Raw genomic sequence first — 18,589 nt, 5'->3', positions numbered from 1 at the left:
AATGAAAAAAAGGCTAACAATAGGCCATGGTGGCATATGGGGGTGAGAGGATATGGATATGTGTTCGTGTCAGACAGAATGGAGATTGCAATTCACTGATCCCAAAAATGATAGTACTTGGTGTAAAATTTTAAAGCACAACATAAATTCTAAAAATCATGACTTACAGACATAGAAGTTGAGAGTATGAGTTAATAATACCAATGACCTCTGGACTGTTCTCAGGAAAGGCATTTTTTAAAAAGATAAAATAAAAATTAAGGTGTTTTGCAATCAACTATTCATTTGTTTAAAAAAAACTGTTATCATTTAGGGTCCATAGTCACAGGAACAAAGAGACTTAATTCTGAGCCTGGGAGATTCAGTAAAACTGCTTTTCCTTCCATCTCTCTATTATAAGATGGCATAGAGAAGGGACTGACATGCTGTAAGTTGACTTTAAGAGGAGCGTATTGCTCATTTGGGAATGAACATGAGATGACTAGCAAAAGGAGCAATTTTTTCTATGCCCATAGCCTTAAATTTTATTTCTAAGATTTTTAAATTCACATTTAGCCTATCAGTTTGCATTTCCAACATGTAACAGCTGAAGATTGGTGAAAACAGCTAGCAAAATTTTGGTTTTATGTTTAGAAGAGATTCCACCTGTGGATTGAGCACATATCAATGTGTGTTTTATATTAATAATAATTCACAAATTAATAAATTACTAAATTACTAATTACAAATGACTAAGTCCTCATATATCAATCATCACCCTAAATGTAAATGGATTGAACTCACCAATCAAAAGGCACAGAGGTGGCTGGATGGATTGAAAAACAAGACCCAATTATATGCTACCTTGGGGAGACTTATCTCAGCTCTAAAGACAAACAAAGCCTCCAAGCGAAGAGGTAGAAGGTGACACTTCAAGCAAATGGTAGCAAAAAGAAAGCAAGTGTTCCCATATTTATATCAGATAAAATAGACTTCAAGCCAAAAAGGTAACAAAAGACAAAGATGGACCTTATATAATGATAAAAAGGCAATCCATCAAAAAGACATAACATTTATTAATATATATGCAACTACCATAGGAGCACCAAAGTATATAAAGCAACTATTAACAGACTTAAAGGGAAAAATTGGCCGCAATACAATAATAGTAGGGGACTTTAACATCCCACATGTTAATGGATAGATCATCCAGACAGAAAGTCAACAAGGAAACATTGGCTTTAAATAAAACATTAGCTCAGATGGACTTAGATATGTACAGAACATTCCATCCAAAAGCATCAGAATACAGATTCTTCTCAAATGCACATGGAACACGCTCAAGAATAGACCATATGTTGGGACACAAAACAAGTCTCAATAAATTTAAGAAGACTGAAATCATATCAAGCATCATTTCCAACCACAACTGTCTGAAATTAGAAATCAACAACAACAACAAACTGGTAAAATCACAAATATGTGAAGATTACACAACATGCTACTAAGCAACTATTTGGTCAATTAAGAAATCAATGGAAAAAAGTTAAAAAATACATGGAGACAAATCAAAATGACAATACGACATACCAAAATCTATGGGATGCAGCAAAAGCAGTACTAAGGGGAAGTTTATAGCAATATAAGCCTCAAGAAACAAGAAAAAATCTCAAACAATATAAACTTACATCTAAAGAACTAAAACAACAAGAACAAATGAAGCCTAAAGTCAGTAAAAGGAAGGAAATAATAAAAATCAGAGTGGAAATAAATGAAATATAGACTAAAAAGATGGTAGTAAAGATCCATGAAACTAAGAGCCAGCTTTTTGAAAACATAAGAAAATTGACAAAGCTTTAGCTATACTCACTCAGAAAAAAAGAGGGCTCACATAAGTAAAATAAAAAATGAAAGAGGGGTTACAAAATATACCATAGAAATACAAGGGATCATAAAAGACTACTACAAATGGCTATACACCAACAAATTAGAAAATCTATAAGAAACTGATAAATTCTTAAAAATCATACAACCTTCCAAGACTGAACTATGAAGTAATAGAAAATTTGAATAGACTGATCACTACTAAGGATTGAAATAGTAATCAAAACCTCTCACAAAATGAAAGTCCTGGACCAGATGGCTTCACTGGCAAATTCTACCAAACATTCAAAGAAGATTTAATACCTATCATTCTCAAATCCTTCCAAAACATTGAAGAGGAAGGAAGACTCCCTAACTCATTTTATAAAACCAACGTTTCTCTGATACCAAAATCAGACAAGGACAACAACAAAAAAATAAAATTATAGGCCAATACCTCTGATGAACACAGAAGTAAAAATTCTCAACAAGATATTAGCAAAGCAAATACAAAAATACATTAAAAAGATCATACATTATGATAAGCAGTATTTGTTCCAGGCATGCAAGGATGGTTCAACATCTACAAATCAATCAACATGATACACCACATGAACAAACTAAAGGATATAAATGTTATATCAATAGATGCAGAAAAAGCATTTGAGAAGATTCAACATCCAGTTTTTATTAAAACTTTCAATAAAATAAGTACAGAAGGAAAGTATGTGAACATAGTAAAAGCCATACATGACAAACCCACAGCTAACATCATAGTCAACCATGAGAACTGAAAGCTTTTCCTCTAAGATCAATAACAAGACAAGTATGCCCACTCTCACCACTTTTATTCAACAGAGTACTGGAAGCTCTAGCCAGAGAATTTAGGCAAGCAAAAGGAATAAAAGGTGTCCAAATTAGAAAGGAAGAGGTAAAAGTGTCACTATTTATGGACATGATTTTACATATAGAAAATCCTAAAGATATCACCAAAAAACTATTAGAAATAATAAATTAATACAGTAAAGTTTCAGAGGACAAAAATATACAAAAATCTGTTATGTTTCTATACATTAAAATGAACTATCAGAAATAGAAATTAAGAAAACAATCCCATTTATTATCGCAACAAAAAGAATAAAATACCTAGAAATAAATTTAACCAAGGAGGTGGAAGACCTGTACACTGAAAACTTTAAGATATTACTTAAAGAAATTGAAGAAAACTGACAGAAATAGAAAGATATTCTATGCTCAAGGATTAGAAGAATTAACATTGTTAAAATGTCTATATTACCTAAAAGAATCTACAGATTCAATGCAATTGCTATCAAAATCCCAATGGCATTTTTCACAGAAATAAAACAAAATAAAATCCTAAAATTTGTATGGAACTACTAAAGACTCTGAATAGTCAAAGTAATCCTGAGAAAAATGAACAAAGCCAGAAACATCACACTCCCTGATATCAAATTATACTACAAAGCTGTAGTAATCAAAACAGTGTGGTATTGCCAGAAAAATAGGCAGACAGATCAATGGAACAGAATTGAGAGCCCAGAAATAAACCCACACATATATGGACAATTAATTTATGACAAAGAAGCCAAGAACATACGATGGAGAAAGGAAAGTCTCTTTAATAAATGGTGTTAGGAAAACTGGACAGCCACATGCAAAAGAATGAAAGTAGACCACTATCTTATACCATACAGAAAAATTAACTCAAAATGGATTAAACACTGAAATGTAAGACCTGAAACCATAAAACTCCTAGAAGAAAATATAGGCAGTATGCTCTTTGACATCGGTCTTAGAAATATCTTCTTGGATGTCTTCTCAGGCAAAGGAAACAAAAGTAAAAATAAACAAATGGGACTACGTCAAACTAAAAAGTGTCTGCACAGTAAAGGAAACCATCAAGAAATGAATAAGACAACCTATCAAATGAGAGAAGATAATTTCAAATCATGTATTTGATAAGGGGTTAAATATTCAAAATATATAAAGAACTCATACAATTCAAAAACAAAAAACCAAACAACCCAATTAAAAATTGGGCAGAGACTCTGGATAGATATTTTTCCAAAGAAGACATACAGATGGCAGTAGGAAAATGAAAAGATGTTCAACATCACTAATTATTAGGGAAATGCAAAGCAAAACCACAATGAGATATCATCTCATGCCCGCTAGCACAGCTATTATGAAGAAGACAAGAAATATTAAGTGTTGGAGAGGATATGAAGAAAAGGGAAACCTCATACACTGTTGGTGAGAATGTAAATTGGTGCAGCCATTATGGAAAACAGTATAGAGATTTCTCAAAAAAAAATAAGAGTAGAACTATCATATGATCCAGCTATTCCACTTTTGGGTATTTATCCAAAGAATATGAAAACACTAATTCAAACAGATATATGGATCCCTATGTTCACTGAAGTATTATTTACAAAAGCCAAGATATAGAAAAAACCAAAGTGGCATTGTTGGATGAATGCATAAAGATGCAGTACATATATAGGATGGAATACTACTCAGCCATAAAAAAGATGAAATTTTGCTATTTGCAACAACATCGATGGACCTTGAGGGTAATATGCTAAGTGAAATAAGTCAGACAGAGAAAGACAAATACCATAAGATTTTCCTTATATGTGGGATATAAAATAAAACAATCAAAAAAAAAAAACAAAAACAAACTCGTAGAAGCAGACAAAAGATTGGTGGTTACCAGAAGGGAAGGAGGGTGGGAGGAAGGCAAAATGGGTAAAGGTGGTCAGTTATATGGTGACAGATGGAAACTACACTTTTGGTGATGAGCATGCTGTGATATATACATATGTTGAATTATAATATTGTCCACCTGAAAGCTAATATAATATTATAAACCAATGTTACCTCAATTAAAAACAACCACAAAAATGAGAGTGTGAAAAGGTAAATTGCTAATATCATTTGTTAAAAGGGAGGCATTCTGATAGAAATTAAACAACTATTGCTAACAGCTTTGCACAAGTAAATTTCAAAATGTAGATTTAAGAAAAAGCTACTGTCATTTTGGAAGTATCATCATGTTATTAAATTTATAAACAAGCTGATTTCAAAAGCCAGACACATTTAAGCTTACCCTGAGGACGATTTTCCTTTCTGCGAGCACCAAGACGTTGTGCTTCACTTTCTGAGTCCAGTTGGTGTCTTTTATTTTCAGACACAATCCTGTGCTCTTTTTCACTGTCAGACTCTGTGAGATATCTTTCCTTCTTTTCATCTATTTGAAGTCTCTGATTTTCAGATTGGATCAGACACTGTTTCCTCTTCATCTCCATCATGTGTCTTTCACTTTCAAACTCATTTTGATATCTTTCATTATCAGAATTTGCCTGATGTTTTTCAGAATCAGAGTCTATTTGATGTCTTTCTAAGTTATCCCAATGTCTTTGACGGTCATCCTGACATCTTCCAGAGCTACCCTGAAGTCTTACAGACCTATGTTGATATATTCTAGAGCTATCACAGCATTTTCCATAGTCAAAGTCCAACTGTTGTCTTTCAGGCTCAGTCCAGAATCTTTCAGATGCACACCTGAGTCCTATCCAGAATTTTTCCAAGTCAGAGACCCTTTCAGTCTTCATCATGTGTTTCACAGAATCAGAGGCTATCCCCAGGCTTTCAGGATCTAAGTCTGTTGTGTGTCTTTCAGACAAAAAATCTATCCAGCGCCTCTCAGTGTCAGTGCTCAATTGGGATGTTTTAGCATCCATGAGACATTTCACAGCTGCTGAGGCTAACCCATATCTTTCTGAGTCCATCATACATGTTTCGGAGTCAGAGTCCATCATATATCTCTTAGATATAGTCTTTTTCTGGTGTTTTTCTTCTCCCATCAAATGTGCACCAGGCAGAGAAGCTGAGCCCACTCCATCCCTTTCCATGTCGGTGTCCACCACATCTGAAACAGAGAGCATCTGGTGTTGTTCAGTCTCCATCAATCTTTTTTCAGATTCCATCAGGCGTTTTACAGAATCTAAGGCCATTTGACATTTTTCTGCCTTCAGCACATGTTTCACAGATGCACAAGCCATAGGGTATTTTTCTGAATCTGAGTCTATCGCAGGTCTTTCATTGTCAGAGTCCACCACATATTTTTCAGAGTCAGAGTCTTCCAAGCATTTTTCTGAGTCTGAGTCCATCCAGTATTTCAGAGCGTCAAAGTCCACCCAGCATTGTTCAACTCCCACTAGGTGTTGCTCTGACTCCATAAGGTCTTCCTCAGAGTCTGAAGCCATCTGGTATTTTTCTGCTTCTAGTAGGTGTTTCACAGAGTCTGCGTCCATGAAATGTTTTTCTGAGTCTGAGTCCATTCCCCATAATATTGAGTCAGAGTCTTTTGAGTGTTCTTCTGAGTCAGAGTCCAAACCAATGCCTCTATCAGAGTCAGAATCAATCACACATTTCTCAGAGCCACAGTCCGGCAGAGGGGTGTCACTTTCAATTATTGTTAGGTCTCGGAGACTTTTATAGTCCAAAGAACCAGCTGAAGTTTCAGAACCTTTTGTATCAGAAACTTCTGTTTCAAATTTGTTTTCTTCATCACGTGGCATCATAATTGCTCCTTCATTACTTAAAGAAAAGACAAACAGTACTTTTAAAATTACTCATCGAACGTCAGCAAATACATTATTTTTCTGCTGAAAACTTCTCTATAGGAAAATATTACAGAATACATATTTCTATCTATCAGGCTATAGAATGCATGAGACGCCATTAACCTTCTTGTGAACAAATTGGAAGACTATCAGTGTAGGTAGATTTTACATTCACTTGCATTCACCCTCACATTAACTGCTTTCCAACACACTTGAAAATAGTACTATTTTCTTGTCCATATCCAATCAATGCATCATTATTTTGGGAATTGAATATCATGTTAAAAATGTAGTGGAGGGGCCGGCTAGGTGGCACAGCAGTTAAGTGCACACGTTCCGCTTTGGCAGCCTGGGGTTTGCCAGTTCGGATCCTGGGTGCGAACATGGCACCGCTTGGCAAGCCATGCTGTGGTAGACGTCCCACATAGAAAGTAGAGGAAGATGGGCATGGATGTTAGCTCAGGGCCAGTCTTCCTCAGCAAAAAGAGGAGGATTGGCAGCTAATCTTCCTCAAAAAAAATGTAGTGGAAAATAAAGTAAATTATTTCTATATTCTACTCCAAGTTGAGATTGTATGTATGCAGACCTGATTATCAGTGAGGCTTACCTTGGAGTATTAGGCATTTTTGGAGAAAAATCTTCAAATATGTAAGGTACTATTTCATTTTGAAGGGACACATCTTGAAGGGGAAACATAGGTTCACTTGATGAACTAGTTGTAGTTATTGGCTGTAAAACAAAACAAATCATATACGAAGTTATAATTTTATAATTTATGAAGAGATTGTTCCATCTTCAATAAAACCTGAGAAAAATTAATAGACTTATACCGTAACATGTCATTTAGGTACAATATAAGAAAAAATACTCCATGAGTTTATGGCAGTTCTATACTCTAGAATTGATTATAATAAAATATTTGAAATCTCCTGTCTCAGCAGATAACTGTGAGGCTCAAATGAAATAATGTCTAAGAGAAAAACTCACTGTGGAAACTGGTAAAGACTTATACAGTGTAAATGATTAACAGATAAAGAGAAAGGTAATGTTGATTTATACGGCCAGCAAACATGATAAATATTGAAAATTCCACATCCTAGGGGAGGTAGATAGCAAATAATTTTCATGTGCTTCTAAACATTGATCTAAAGAGTGCAAATCCTCAGAACTTCTTTGACTCCTACTCTCAAATCATAATAATGACTTTTTTATCATGATTGCTCTGTCACTAGTTTTCATTATTTGAAAGTCAAGACAAAAAGTAAAGGGTGAGGGATACAAGCAAATTTTATTCAACTAGACATAATTCACACTTAATCAAATAATATCTGTCTTCATAAACTGGTAAGTAATGGCTTTTCATGTATTTGATTTATCAGGATACCTGGCCTCCTGAGGAACTATACAGATAATGTTTCTACTCTTTCCCAAAGAACTTAGGCAGCTACATATTCCACTATATTGAGAAAAAAAACTAACAGAAAATACAGTAAATATGGAATTCACATTGGTTATTTAGGATTGGCATACTGCCTGAAGCTTTGGGGACTTTGACTATATCAAAGCTTTATGTCCACCTTTTGGAACACTAAAGTAAATGTCTTCCTTAGCAGGAATACTTTTAAAGATGGTATAGAGTACCAGAAGGTATAAGTGTTCTTCCTAGTGACACCACTTTCCAGAGGTGACACTTTTGAAATAAACATAGTTTTGCTAATTATTAAACTTCAATTAACATCAAAAGATGGAAAGGGATATTTACAAATTCATTAATTAGAATTCTGTAAAAGCTGATCTCTCTTTATCTCTAAGACTATGCTTTCCTGAGAACTGTAATTCTTTATAGTACTGAGAAGTTTTCATTGGGAGAAAAAAATTGCTGTGAAAACCAAATTAAAATAAATTGTTAAATAAATATGTCTCTAACTAATGAATCTTTAAAAAGTTGCCCCCTCTTTCTGGAGTTACTCCTTTCCGCTAAAGAATTGACTTATAGTTTTACACTGTACACTAAACTGATTTGCAGTTAAGCTTGTAAAGCTCTGTCCAAAGGTTTATATTCTCATCTCTCTTTTATTTACATCTGCTATTTTTACTGCATCTTATATAGAGCTAAGTTGTCATTTCATTCCATAATCTTAATAGATTAATTCAGTCAGTAAGATGAAGAAATTCATTAAACAGATCATTTCCTGATCCGATGACACTGGTGCCACAGCCACACACCTAAAACATATAATTGTATTCTAAACTAGTCATTGTTCCAAAAACAAAACGGACTCATGGGGTATCTAGGCCTCAGAGTCTGACAGATGACATCAAGAGAACTCCCAAGTTCATGGGGAATATGAAGATAACAAAAAGATTCCATTAATGACTCACTTTATACAAAGTTTTTTCTCCATAATCTGTTTTTTTAGTAAAAAGCATCATTGTATAATTAATGTTAATCTTTAATGCAGTTATATGAAAAGAAAATAATAGCATGTGATTTACAAAGTCTTAAGGGAGTTTAAGGGGAGTAGGGGAAGAGCATGGCAAAGAGCCCCTTTACCTTCTAAAGGAGGTAAGACCCACTACTCATGGAATTTAACTCTTCAATGGTCCTCCTTTTTGTAAACTATCCCCACCATTACACATTTCCCTAGAGGTTTACTTTGGGAAAACATCACTATCAAGAATGTTTATTTGCAACTTAATGTCAAAGAAAGAAGCCAGAATATCCAAGTATTTTCAAAAAGCACCCTAGGTAAGTACAGCCCAGTTTAAGAAACAATGAGCCAGATAAGGGGCTGGCAACTGTGCCCTATGGGCCAAATCTAGCCCACCGTCTGTTTTTGTATGAGACAAGAGCAAAGGAAGATTTTCACATTTTAAAAATGTAAAACCGCCTATTAGCCCATCAGTGAGAACAGTTGCTTCAAGATTTGAGGACATTGTCTCTTGGCTTGCAAAACTCCAAATGTTTAAGATCTAGTCCTTTATGGAAAAAGTTTGCCATCCTCTGAACTAGATGATTTCCAAGGACTTTTCTGACTCGAGACTCTGCAAGTCTATGCTTTTAAGCAAGATAAAAAGCCCCCTTATTACTCTGAGATTATTTTTCCATGTAGAGAAATGATCAATCTGCTTAAATTTCTCACAGTTTAGAGGCTTCTCTTTGCACTTTTAATGGTGTTAAAGTCATAAGGTAGTTTGCCGCTAGAAAAGTAGTGATTTATACATCTGAAAAGGTAATTTGTGAGTTGCCAAAAATGGATTCTCCCATTTTGACTGAAGAAGAAATGATCCAATTAACTTATAAATACTATACATGGAGAAACACTTTGTTAAAATTTTATTTCTTTTTATTTTATTTTTTTGGGTAAGGAATATTGGCTCTGAGCTAACATCTGTTGCCAATCTTCCTCTTTTTCCTCGATGAAGATTGTCCCTGAGCTAAGATCTGGCCCAGTCCTCTAATATTTCATATGTGGGACGCTGCCACAGCATGGCTTGATGAGCGGTGTGTAGGTCTGGGCCAGGGATCCAAACCCATGAACTTCAGGCCATCAAAGCAGAGCACACGAACTTAAACACTATGAAACCTGGCCAGCTCCAAGAGGCCTTTTTACATTAAAAGACTTTTTGGAATTATAGAGTGTTGAGCCATCTAAGATGGGTTCTTTTTGCCCTACACCTAAAAGCTGATTCTAAGAGATACCAAGAGAATAAGGGAGGGGGGATCTTAATAGGTTCTCTGTTTCCAGAAGAGTAGGAATGGGGATGTCACATCCAATGGGAGGTGGCTACAAAGACAGTGAATAATGAAAATCAGTCCTCTTTCCTTCCAAATGAAAGCTTTCCATTTCAAGTTTACAAGCCTCACAGTGCAACCTCTACCCTGTGAGTGAGAAGACTGGACATAATATAAATTTATCACTTCTTCAATTGACAATATTGTCATCATTCCCTATGAAAAACTCTTTCAATCACACAGATTTTGTCAAACTACTCAATAATATAAGAAAGATTAATGCTACTTAAAATTATCACAAATCTAATATTGTAAGGAAGTATTTCCAGTTACATTCCAAGGAAGAATAAGCATTATTATGAGATAATTGCTTTCTCTGGATCTGATTTTTTCTTATTCTTTTTCCTCTTCTTAATATATACACAATTATTTTCTCAACTTTTTCAAGTTATCTAGTTATGTATAGCAATATATTTGAATTCTAAGCCTATATAGTATGGTTTTATTAAGCAAATATTATCCTTTGAACTATCAATTCTCAGTTTTCTATCAGTAATACAATTTTTTCTACCCTTCATAATTAGTGAGTCATGCTGCACTCTTACATAATATATTGGAAAGGACATTCCAGAGAAAAATGAATTTATAATAGGTGACAAGTAATCTGTAAACAAGATTTTTGTTTAATCATTGGACTACTTTTTAGTATTTGTGATTGTGAAAGTACAAGATTATAAATTGAAATATATCTATGTTTAATATAAAACATATTTATTTGCTATAAAAATTAAAGAGAAGCATTCTGGTAGAAATTATAAAATGTGAGACATCTGTTAGAAAGTAGGAAGCATTGATACAAAATTTCACATCACAGTTGTCTTGTATTACCTTCAGGCTCCTTCTTAGTACATTTATAATATTACAGGACTCAATCACAGTGTTATGATTAAGAGCATGGGGTTTGGAATTAGACTGGCCTGGGTTTAAGTCTGGACTCTGCTACTTATTACTATATAAACTTGGACAAGTCACTTATCCTCTTTATGCCTCTGTTTCCTTTTCTATAAAATGGGGATAAAATTTGATGTGAAAATTGTATGAGATAATGGATATAATTGTTTAATATAATGTTTGGTAAATAATAAAGCACTTAATATTTACCTATTATTATTATTAATAATTTAGTCCAAAATTATCTTTAAACAATAGTGTAGCTAGGAGAATTCTGCTCTATGGTAATTTGATTGACTGAGTACTTTATTGAGGTAAATAATTAGTATATTATTGGGTAGAAAACATTTAAAACATTTAGCGATAGAAAGCATTCAGTTTTTGATGCTATATGCCTGCTCAGGCAGATAATAAGCTATGTGACATGATTTGTCTGATGTTACTCATAACTTTTGCTCTTTCCAGTTAATTTCATTTATATTTATTTTGATGGATTGTTATAATAATTTTTATCTACAAAATTAAAGACATGACATTCTAGTTGCTTCCTAAGAGTAGCTTTATATTTTGATATAGTCAATGGATAGCAAATAGCAGGTATGATATACCAGAATGTCATTTCTTTAAGTCTCAGATGATCATTTAATTTTTTCATAAAAGAAATCTCTTTCCTACCCAGATGAGACAATTCCAAATGAGAAGTAAGATGAAGTAGTTAGAATTCATAGATGCTATATTGGAGGTCTGATGTCATAAGCATTGGTTCAATATGTTTGTGGAAGTTGTCTAATTGTATCCTGCCACAGATGTTCATGCTTGCTGGGGCATAGTTATAGGATCCCATCTTTCTCGGATGTACTCAAGAGCTTAAGACTGATGTAGGAGTAAGCCCTTCAACTGATAACTTATGGCATGCTTGCCATTATATGATAATGATAGACTATATGAGTAGCTAAAGGCAAAAAGTGTCTTGTATCCAAAAGAACACAAATACAATTAGCAAAGTTATGTATTGCAGTTGTGTTGATGATTCTGTTGTTCAAAATCATGAGTTTGTCAGCCTGAATATTTTATTATGACTTTATTACATGTCAGCATATTTGTTGATTAAATTGGACTCCTTAAAATGTAATATTTGTGAACATCTAACTAATAATATATTCAATTTGGCCATTATTAACCTAAATTAAGGTAAAACCACTTAAGCAAATAAATGATTTTTCTGGAGAAGAAAAATTAAGCACTATAATTGGTGAACTTTAAAATTTTCCTCCATGTGTTATTAGTCCTGTAATATTTCTGATATAGTTCTTTGTAAATCCTATTCTAAAATAAGTTTATAAAACTTAAAACTTAAATTTGCTTCCTGAGTTTTTATAAAATCAGGCCTAACTTGCTAACAGAATACAGTTTTGCTACTTCTCTCCTTTCATCCCTTTCTGTTGGCTCTTCTGTATTGTTCGCTAGTAGCAAGAAAGGCTACAAGGGTAAGATGATGACACTGAACGCAAAGCCAAGGAATTAAGGCTTGGTATTATATAGAAAATATAGACATTAGGGAGCCACTAATCTTTCCTTCTTCTAGCATATATTATTTGAAATCCAAACACAAAAAGCACTGTGCTAGATGCTGCAACGGAACACCAAGATAAATCAAGCAAGGGGCTGCCATCAAATGGCTACCACACAGGGTTATTGGAAGAAATAATACAATATATTATTAGAAATAATAAATATTATAAAGAAGATACAGATAAGTGCAGTAAGGGAAGCAAGGAAAGATACATTTGCTAGGTATATCTTGTACATGCTTAATGGAAGAGGTGATATTCAAGATGAAATGTAAAGATAGGTAGAATCTGGACAGGTTTAAATGAAGGAGAAAAAGCATACAAAGCAAAAAGCATGAGAAAAGGCATAGAAGTGACAGAGCACAGAGCATATAGTGTCAAACCGCCTCTAGCAAAGGGTGAGTGGAAGCCAGTTATGGGAAAGAGTTTTAGAAAGGTAGGTTGATGACAGATTATGGAAGACCTTAAAAGTCAGTCTAAAGAATCTTGACTTCTGCTGACAATTAGGGAAACTTTGAAGGTTGGGAAGCAATGACATGATTACACTTTGATTTGAGGGGATTAACTCAGCACCAGAGTATAAAATATATTGATGAGGTATAGAAAGAGGGAGAAAAACCAGGCAAATGTTAGCAAGGGACTTCTGTGTGGTATGACGGACTTCTTATAGTGGTATGAGGAGTTTGGCAACCCCTCCTTGAAAAATAAAAGTATAAAAATGGACAAAATCATATTAAAAAACACTTCAGGGAACTGAAAATTGCCCAAAAGCAGACAAAAAATTGAGACATGTTTATTCTTGAAAAGCTGACAAATATTTGGGTAATAAAAAGCAGGAATTGATGTTCTTCTTGCCTGGAGATTTTTCCCACCTTACCCTACTCCAGTGGCAAAAATTGTTAACCAGCATAGAGCTGGTTGTGAAAACTAGGATCTGTTAGAGGAGGTGGAATGAATTTGAAAGAGGGGGTGGAAACCTGTGGCTTTGAGAGCTAAAGGGACAAAATCAGGAACAACTGGGAAATGCTGGAAGCTTTGCTAGACCAAGAATACAGATCCAGTTGGGGCAAGTGTCCGGTCAGCCAGAAATTTCAAAGGAAAATCCAGGAGATGAGAGAGCTATAAAAGGGCTAAGATAAGTTCCCACATAAATCTGGCTGACTGGGAAACTGAATAGATGCATGGGGGAGACATGAGAAAGCCTAGCAAAAATTAAAATCCAATAGAGACTTGAGAGTTGGCTGCAACTTTGAGTATGTTCCACAAATAACCCACAGAGAGACCATCAAGGAGTGGACCACTGAAGTTCAAGTACAAACTTTCCCCAAAGCCTTGGGTGATCACTAAACTGTAAAGACATGTGGTGAGCTCTAAGAGAACAAGCAAAAACTGCCATGGTTTAAGTACTAGTAAGTTACTTTAAAAAAGCAACATCCCTCAGAAAAATAAAATAGAATCAAATGCCTTTAATATAGTGTCTAAAATATCTGTTTTTCACAAAAACCTAAGGGACATGTAAAGAAACAAAAATGGGCAACCCGTACCCAGGAGAGAAATGCAGTCAACAGGAATTGACTCTGACTGGACCTTGATTTTATATTTAGCAGATAAAGGTTTCAAAGCAGCTGGAATTCATGCCAATTGTTGATAATGACAAAAGAATATTTTAACAGATTAAGAAGTCAAAGGGTTTTTTAAAAAATAAAATTGTAATTCATCTTGTTCTTTGCATGCTCAGTTATCACTTGTAATAATCTTGCCTCTAAATTAATGTAGCATTTTATGCAATGATTACCAATAAGAGACATGGAATCATTATAAAATATAATATCAGTGTTATAATTAACAATGCTAATGTATTCTTGGGATATTCATATAGTGACTCTAATGCAATTTCTTTAAAGTCTTAATTAAAGATAAACTATCCTTGTATACATTACCAATAACTCATGGAAAGGCAAATAATTTTATGAGTTACTATGAATCATAACTGCAATCATAGAAGATGATAGCACTAAGCTATCTTTTAAGCCCTAAAAGAGCTTGTCTGGTTTATCTATTTGAATAGCATCCTGAAGTTTCTATAGTAAAGGTAACTTAAAATTTAAATATTGTCCCTTTTTAAGCAATTAATTAAGCACAAAACCAAAGCATCTCTAGAAATTTTGGAAAGTGGCACATATGTATGTTGTTTAGATATTAATCTATATGAAAGAAAAGTAAAAATCACTTCTAATAAGGAGTCTTTGGTGTATGTTTTTCCAATGAATACCAAATGTACAATTTTCATGAGGTATCCCAAGGTAATGCAGGTGAGACATTATACATAGTAAATATCAAACATAGAATTCCACTCTGTGAAAATAATCAGTTTGTCTTGGAATGAAAATAATAAGTTCAAAGTTTAAATATCAGACATGATCATTTCCGTGGAATTAAGAAGGAGATCACATTTGACAAATTATAGCAATTGTGTCGCTAGAGAACAGATGTTAGAAGCAGAAAAAGACTTACTAAACTAATTTGACAGGTTTATTCCATCTTCAGCCATATAGTGAATGGAAATAGTCTTTTAGTCAATTTTATTGGCATAAATAGCAAAGGTAAATTTATAACCCATAGAGGGAAATTAACACAGGAGATCTAAAAAATAATTATATAAGAAATACATTAATAACGATAGCACATTTAATAACTATTGCCTACAAATATATTATGATTAACAATTGCTGATTTCTATTCAGGTTTAAAGTGCTTTGGTGTCAATAATACAACCTATAATACGGTTCATATAGAATCCTCTGGGGGCACATGGTAGGATGATTTTTAAGAGTCAGGGAAGTAGAGCATAATCATTCTTTTCTTCATTTAAAGGGTAAAGAAAAAGGATGTTAGTCACAACCAGGATGGTATAAAACAAAAGAAAACTCTGACAAAGAAGCATCTTGTTGCTTCTAGTATATACAATGCTGAGTAATCTTACAAAATTATTAAAGGAAAGTTGAATGAAACTTGTGGGTTCCATGGACTTCTCTTTTAAGCTCTAATTTGATTTATCAAAAAGATTGCTGGGCACACAAGTAAAAAAAAAAAACGGAGGAAAGTCTCTTGGATACTCGATTTCAGAAAGGACATTTGACAGAAAAAGAAAACTAGTTACCCTAATTCTTCACTTGGATTTCCAAGTGAAGACACAAATAACTACTGATATTCTAAGAAATGAATGGAAAGAGTTGGGACCTCTGGCTGGTCTCAGGCTTTTCTTGGTCAGATCAAGTAAACCCATGAGTGAAAGGGGCAGCTTGGACTGTCCCCAGCCTGCATAAGAGGAACCCACTTGTCCCCATAGGATGGAACCTGATAAGTAGCTATTAGCTATCACCAGTCTAGTGTGGGAGATGGGATATGTTGTCAATTAAGAAGTATATGCGGCAATATTGATAAGTAGAAGATGATTAAATTTAGTCACTTGGCTTTAAATAATTTTGCATAAATGAGAAAAGAACCAATTTAATTGAATGTTTAACAAACATTCATCATATATTTGACTTTTCTTACAGCCTTAGAAACAATTTCTCCTGGGAAAATGCCAGCTTTATTTATTTTTCAGTCCATATTTTCTCATTCTCTGAATTTTCACTTTCTCTTCATATTTAAAATTGTTGAAATCCACTAAATGTTGATACTTTTTATTTTCCTTTGTCACGTGGCTACCTCCTCATACAAAATATGATACTCAACCAAAAGCTCAGCAAAAGGTTGAAAGATAAAAAATGATTACCAATGCACCTTTGCCTTTACCAGTGCATTCAAGATGTTTAACTAAATTGTGGTACATTGTACTGTTTTTCCTTATAAAGTAAACCTCATTCCCCATCTTTTTCCATGGTAGACTTCTGGACATTCTCTACGAGACATCCTTGTTGCTTCTCTCTTACATTTTTTCATTACAAATTAACACAGAGTAAAAAAACTTCTCTATACTTAATCACCTGTCACAGAACTTGAAGCAAAATTTGTTGACTGATTTCATAGAAGATATAAATTTAAAGCTACTGTATAGAAGTTAAGTTTTTTGGTTTTTATAAAAGCAGACATTTTCCACAAAATAATTGTGAATTTCAGTGAACCACAGAATTTCTTAAATTAGCTAATGTCTGGCTTAAATTTCAGCAACTAAATTCCCTGTGAAATAGATTCAAGAGTGAAAATGTTTGAGAAAGAATGCTGAAACATTTTACTAATCTTTCATTAATAGTTAAAATATTTTATACTGTAAGTCATCTATTGGTATAGGAAACAGAAAGTTTTACTTGTTTAAAGAATGTTGATATTTCAGTTTGAATCATACTAAGGTTGCTTAGTAGAAGCATTTTTTGTAATTGTGATACTCATAAAAGTCTTAATAGATGATGGATTTTGGATTAACAGTTTAACTTGCTTATGAAGTAGATTTCAGGTCCACTCAAATATCTGGGAATATTATTAGCTAGCTTTTTGATAGACATCCCCAAACGCACATTTCACACACAAAAGTGCTGGTAAACTCCACATTCATTGAGTATACCCTGTAATAAAAGTGTAGCCAGTGTCAGTACATGATGCATTGGTGTTTTGTTGGTAACAGTGGTGCTTGCAGATGGTGTGGATATTTATGCCTCGCCATTCTCTTACTTCCCAAATTTATTTTATTTATGAAATAGTGCAAAAGTCAACTTGGAAAACAAAACAGATAACAACAATCCCTTACATGTGTAGCATGCTTTACAACATACAAACTACTGTTACTTACAAAATCTCCACTTGATCTGCAGGAAGTTGTCTATGTATGCTCATTTTTTTAAAATATGAGAAAAATTTTCCAGTCTAACCTTTACTTTTACTCTGTAGATATAACTAATGATCACCCATAAGCTCTGTGTGAAATTCCTAGCTCAAATTGCTTAGGAGATTTTCCCAAGGCCAAAAAGCTAGAAACAATTCTTTGTTTTTTCGGATCTTCTATTCACAAGTTTATATCTTTTTAAACTGAGGCTTGTCACATTTCAACTTCTGTGTTAGAGATTAAATATTTATAAATTGAATGCAAGACACTCAGTTTAGCCCCAGTATTTTAAAACAATTATTTGGCTGTTGACTACAATATATATATATACGTCTAAGTGAAAAAACCTATTAGGTTGACAATTTTCATTCTTTGAAAATATCTGATAGTCAAAGGCCATGTTTGCACTATTTTAAGTATGCCAAGAAGAAACAGGTAAGTTTTTATTCTTTCAGAGAAAATTTTAGAATTCATGCACTTCTCTGGTTTTATGTAATTATGTTAAAAAGAAATGATAAATAATTTAAACGTTGATAAATCATTCTAAAGCAAATATTTTAATGGAAGCTTATTACAATTGAAGACTATAATATTCAGAACTACAAAGCTGAATACTATGGAAGAATGAAATTTAAAAATGCCCTTAGTGAGCAGGGTATTTTATTATAAATTATTGCTCTAAAATATCTTTGAGGAAATAGAAGTTATCAGCACAATCTGAAAATGCCAATGATAACGTGTATTAAACTTTTAACAATTCTATGTAGCTTCTATACACTGTAGATCATGCTTTTCAAGACACCCACCCCATCTGAATTTTCCAAATTATACATTCAGTAATTAGACTGCAAAAAATAGACTAAGGTACTTCTCCCTTTAATGAGAGTAACATTAAAATGACCCTAATGAAACAGAAAAGATCAGTCTGGGCAACTTATGTCTGCCTATTTGAATGAGCCTCAAGCAAAATAGAACCTCCACAGCATGCAAGTGACAGAAAAGAAAGTGCTAAGTT

At 33.6% G+C, this 18,589-nt stretch overlaps 1 protein-coding gene across 4 annotated transcripts in view; it reads right to left on the bottom strand.

Annotated features, from left to right (window-relative positions):
- Positions 1-18,589, bottom strand: part of LOC103566226 (uncharacterized) — a 396,238-nt gene that overhangs the window by 60,845 nt on the left and 316,804 nt on the right. For all 4 annotated transcript variants that reach the window (XM_070603400.1, XM_070603403.1, XM_070603401.1 and 1 more), the window contains 2 exons: positions 7,099-7,220; positions 4,973-6,465 (listed from right to left, as the gene is read on the bottom strand). In XM_070603400.1, coding sequence (XP_070459501.1) covers positions 4,973-6,465; positions 7,099-7,220 — 1,615 coding nt within the window. The remainder of the gene's footprint in view (positions 1-4,972; positions 6,466-7,098; positions 7,221-18,589) is intronic.

This window comes from Equus przewalskii, chromosome X (genome assembly GCF_037783145.1).
Source record: "Equus przewalskii isolate Varuska chromosome X, EquPr2, whole genome shotgun sequence".
NCBI classification, from domain to species: Eukaryota; Metazoa; Chordata; class Mammalia; order Perissodactyla; family Equidae; genus Equus; species Equus przewalskii.
This window is presented reverse-complemented; position numbering and strand designations above follow the sequence as displayed.